At 38.1% G+C, this 5,000-nt stretch overlaps 1 protein-coding gene across 1 annotated transcript; it reads right to left on the bottom strand.

The window, feature by feature from the left end:
* Window positions 1-645: 645 nt before the first annotated feature.
* On the bottom strand, window positions 646-4,725 carry LOC138048795 (kelch-like protein 12). The gene has a single exon (XM_068894918.1). It carries the CDS (start codon window positions 4,589-4,591, stop codon window positions 2,807-2,809), a length of 1,785 nt encoding a protein of 594 aa, XP_068751019.1. The 5' UTR covers window positions 4,592-4,725; the 3' UTR covers window positions 646-2,806.
* Between the last annotated feature and the right edge of the window lie 275 nt (window positions 4,726-5,000).

Here is a 5,000-nt window from a genome sequence, read left to right as displayed (position 1 = left end):
TAGCTTAGGGTAAATACAGTTGTTTGTCCTTAATTAAGGAAGAGCATTTGGGGGACACTGTGACATTATTTGTCTGTATTCCCAGAGATCAGTGATCACCAGTGATGTTGAAGTTTGGAAGAAGAGCAAGGGGACACTTCGTGACGCTTATTGAAATCCACATACATCTAATTTCTTGCATTTCTGGACACACCTTTCAAAATCAGGGACATGATTCCTGAAAGGGAAACACTTGCCCCCAAAATTTAGTTCAATAGGATCCGACTCCGTTTTTGGAGTTTGGACTTAAAATCTTTTTTCTTCTTTGTGGGGGACGGGAGGAAGGGGGGTGTCGCGATCCGGCTGCGCATAAGTAAGACATCTCAGTGTCGTAGAAGCAGCCCAAGTAGGATCCGAACTCGGTACCTATTCCTTCAGAGGCAATCGCGATCACCACTAAACCAAGGAAGACTATATGACCAATTAAAGGGGAAATATGTATTAACATATTGTGTGCGTGACCAGAAATGAGTCTTTGTGTTTTTGTCGCACGCAATGCTGTATCCGGTTATCGTATGGCTGCGTAACGCATATTATAATTTTACATAAATTCTCCCAGTATTGTTAAGAAAAAGTATTAAATATTTTTAAGTACTATCGTGGAGATTTGCAAAGCATTTTTTTACTGGTTTAAATTGGAATCAATGCCTTTAACAGTTTAAAATGTAAACAACTATTAGCCTACGATTGCACTTAACCCTGTCATCGAATGGAATGGAATGTGGACTGTGCACTTCGGACTTCGACTACGGAATTGAAACCGGATTATTGACAGAGATATTGAAACATAGAAATACTGTGAACTTAAAGGAAGTGGGTTAACAATCCTTCGAACAAAGTGTAGGCTACCTGTAGCCTCTTTCTTAATGTCAAAATACAAATTTCAGTTAATGTAGTAGCTACATACTCTGAAACATGAATATTTGAAAAAGCTAAAGTTTAGCTTTTTCAAATATTCTGTTTAAAACAGATTACCTTTGGAATAATTTATCCATTACACGCATTACCGTAGGGTGTTAGTGGTCAAATTATCAGCACCAGATGTAAAGATTACCGTATTATTAATTTTTCATTTGGATTTTTTTTTACTTTTGGAATAAATGAGGAAAATGCTTACCAAGTCACAGTATTTAATAAACTTATGTCCAGAAATGCAGGAACTTAGATGCTCCCCCAATTTTGATATCCGACACAAAAAAAGGGTTCCGTCTAAGCATTTGCTGCCTATTTCTAGCAATGAGGTAAGTGTAAGGCTTAACATTACTTTCTGGTGAGGTTAACTGCAGCTATCTTTACTTGAAGACTGGTATGTAGGGGAAACTTTGCGAGGTAACTTAATTGTCTGTATTTCCAGACACAAGTGATGTTGAAGATGGGGTGAAAAGCACGGGGGCAGTTTGTGACGCTTACTGAAATTCACGGGCATCTAAATTTTCTGCATTTCTTAACATATCTAACTATGTACATATGTACAGTTTTTACAACTGTAAAGGTGAATTATTGACTTTCAAGATGCCGGGGTGACTGCATACTGTGTACCAAGTGTTTAAAACAAAAATAATCTCCCACTTCTCACTATCTCAAGAAAGCCTCAAAGTTTATGAAGGTATCAAGATTTCCCTCAGAGGTATGGAGTCTGTATTTTCATAACATAAATGACAATTGAATAATGAAGAAAAACTTAGAGTGATCAAGCTGTGTACTCTGTGTCTTAAACATTGTTTCAATTAGGTGCTTTACAGTGTTAAAAATTACGCCTGTGGGTTAGTAAGAAGCTCCATAATTTTTATACTAGAACCTTCAAATAGGAGAGTGTGTGGTTGGTAAAAATTGGGGTACAACACATCTTGCTAACTTCAATAAATTCATACATTACTAATGCATACATTACTAGCACTGGTCATTCATAGCTTAAAAGAAGGGTCTTACAATTATAACTTTGGAAAGTCATGCATGCAGTTTTAACTGTCTTGTCAAATTTGATGTTAAGTGTTAATATTATGAATCTTACTGAAGAAGCCTGAATTTTAAAGCTGGATTTCTAGACCTTCGGCCATGATTTACCTCTTCTTGTTGTGGATAAATGTAACTACACTAACAACAACCTCATTCTCAGGGTCTTTCTTCTCCACCTCCACTGTCGGCAGAGAAAAGAGAACCTAGGAACAACTTTGGACTAACACATTATAAAGAACTCAAACTAATTTCACTAATTATTATTCAAAACCCAAAACTGTATTTTTCACCCAGTTTGTTTCATTAGAGGAGAAATTACTGTGAAAATCCAAAACCATGGACACTAGAAATATTTAGGAAATGTTATTGTGTTTCAAGTAAAAAGCCAATCTAGTGCAAGAAAACTAAACCGCAACCAGTAACAGTAATTTGTTTGTGGTTCCATGTCACTTCTGATTGGTTGCTGCACAATGGAAAATGTCAACTCAATTCAAAGTGTTCACGGTTTTCAGATTCACACAGTAACAAGCAACCATTTAAAACTGGTAAAAATGACTTGTGTCCATTCATATTTTGCCAAACGTTTATCCAGAAATGTATCCCACAAGCTTGCTTTCCAGAACTATTTTTTTCTGGGAAAAAAAAAAAGAACTTTGTGTATCAGAAAGTTGATGAAGTTATGTTCTATTCTACCATATGCCTCGTAGAATTTAGTTTATTATTTTAATGCATTTATGTCAGAGACAAATAAAGAACTTTGTTCACTGAATGCTCCTTATCTTCCTTTCATTGCCAAAGATGATCATATGCTTCATTCAGGGGTTAATGGCTGAAGTGTGTCAATTACTCCTTTGAAAAGTTTTGCTGAACAAGCTTTAAAGTTGTCCTCTACAGTATCAGAGCCTTTGATTGGAATAGTTGATATTTGTGTCCATTCATTTTTCTCCACGTCAAACTCTTCAATATTTGTTACTCTTTTGGGGCGACTCTCCCGTCTATTGTATGTTGCCTGTAAAGTTCCTCTCCTGCCACCCAAAACATACAGAATTCCATTGAAGCATATCATGCTTGCAAACATTCGAGGTTCCCTCAGACTGGACATTACCAACCACTCATCAGTATTGGGATTGTATACTTCACATGAGCTGATTGCTTGTCCACTAGTCTCTACTCCCCCAGCTATGTAAACCTTGTCCTTCATTGTGGCACCAAAAGCACCATATCTTCGCTCATTAAGTGCTGCAAGTGTTTTCCACCTGCTGTTCTCATTGCTGGGATCAAATCTTGTAGTGGTTGTCAATGCATTTCCATCTCGTTTCCCACCTATAAAGTACAGATACTTGTTATCAGTCACAAGACAAGAGTTCTCCTGGGTGTTGATCAGTTTATCCACTTGTCTCCAATGGTTGCATTCAGCATCATATTTGTAGACCTCATTACAAGAAGTATGTTTTGCATAAAGCGCACCCTCTAAAACCGCATAGGTACAGCTGGTAAGGTCACACACATCTTTTCTGAGCTGAATTGCTGCCCATGAATTGATACTGGGCATGTAGTACTCCATTATTTCAAAATTATTAACCAGTGAATGTGACTCCTTGTTGGACATAAAAATTTTATTCTTGTACAGGGTAGGAGAGTGATATTGGTATCGAAAAGGAGCATCTGCTAGCCTGTTCAGCCTGTGCCACGAATTTTCGCCTGGAAAGCAACACAAAGCTCTTCCCCCTCCACAGACAAAAATGCCTTCCAAATGCATCTCCATGCAATTCCTTGGCTCTTGATCAACCTGCCCATCACAAGAATTAAGCATCAGTTTCAGGGTGTCTAGGAGAAAATTCACTCCAAGTTTGTCATTTTCAGTCACTAGTTCTTCTCTCTCTAATTCATGCAGTACAAAGTTGTGTGTCAATGAGGAAATGCGCACCTTATCCAACAACTCGGGAAAGTCTCCTTCTCTTTCACTTTTGTTGTGAGACACCCATCTTACAATTCCCTGAAAAACCTCTTCCTCGGCATTGATGATAATGTGATCGCTTGACACCCATTCCTTAACTTGTTTTACACTGAGATTAAGAAAATCGTCTGTTTCCATGACAGCACTAAAATTAGAGTTGATCATTTCTCGGGATTTTGCCTTTAATTCCTCGCAATGAAACTTCTCAGCAAAGTAATTATTGACAAGACAATTCTCAGTTGTGACAATGTCCTTCAAAAAGTTTCCTGCCATTGTTTTAAGGCCTGGCAGAAGAAGATAATCTGCTGTTGCGATCAAATCATGGGCTCTTTCTTCGGTGATCAAAACATTTCCAGTATAAATGTACTTTAGAACATCTTCCATCACAGCCACAGATGCCTCTTCAAGTTGTATTTTGATAAGTTTCTCCCTACTTTCTCTCATGTTGCTTGTGAGAAGATTGAGCAAGAACGGGCTGGCTGCAGCTAAAACACCTCCATGTGCTTTGAACTTCTTTCCTTTCACTGTGATGGTTACATCACAAAGACTTTCTTCTTTTCGCAAAACATTAAGGCGCTCGAGAAGTTCCTGAAGATGTTGCGAAGGCTCTGACGATATTGACTTTAACAGCGCCTCCATGTTGTTCAATGGTTTGCACAACACTTCGGTGTTCCAAACCACGGGTAACTACTTGGTATAGGCACCAAGTAGTTACAAAACCAGGGTAACCTGGGACAGACTCTGAGTACCCAGGCCTCCCCCCCTATGGAGGGGGAATTGGGATAAAGATGTCATTGAATTGATTTTCATGCCATTTGGACTATTAACGCCATGCCATTGAATCAAACGTCATTCTATCGGAAATATCGTTCATATGTCATTGGATTGGACTTCATGCCATTGAATAGTACGTCATTCCATCGGATCATATACTTCATGTCATTGGATCGGACTTCATTTTATTGGATCATACGTAATTCTATTGGATTACATACTTCATTTCATTAGATCGGACTTCATGTCATTGCAACACATCATTCTTTCAAAA

This window comes from Montipora capricornis, chromosome 5 (genome assembly GCF_036669925.1).
Source record: "Montipora capricornis isolate CH-2021 chromosome 5, ASM3666992v2, whole genome shotgun sequence".
Taxonomy (NCBI): domain Eukaryota; kingdom Metazoa; phylum Cnidaria; class Anthozoa; order Scleractinia; family Acroporidae; genus Montipora; species Montipora capricornis.
Note: the sequence above shows the minus strand (reverse complement) of the source record. Positions and strands in the feature narration are given on the sequence as shown.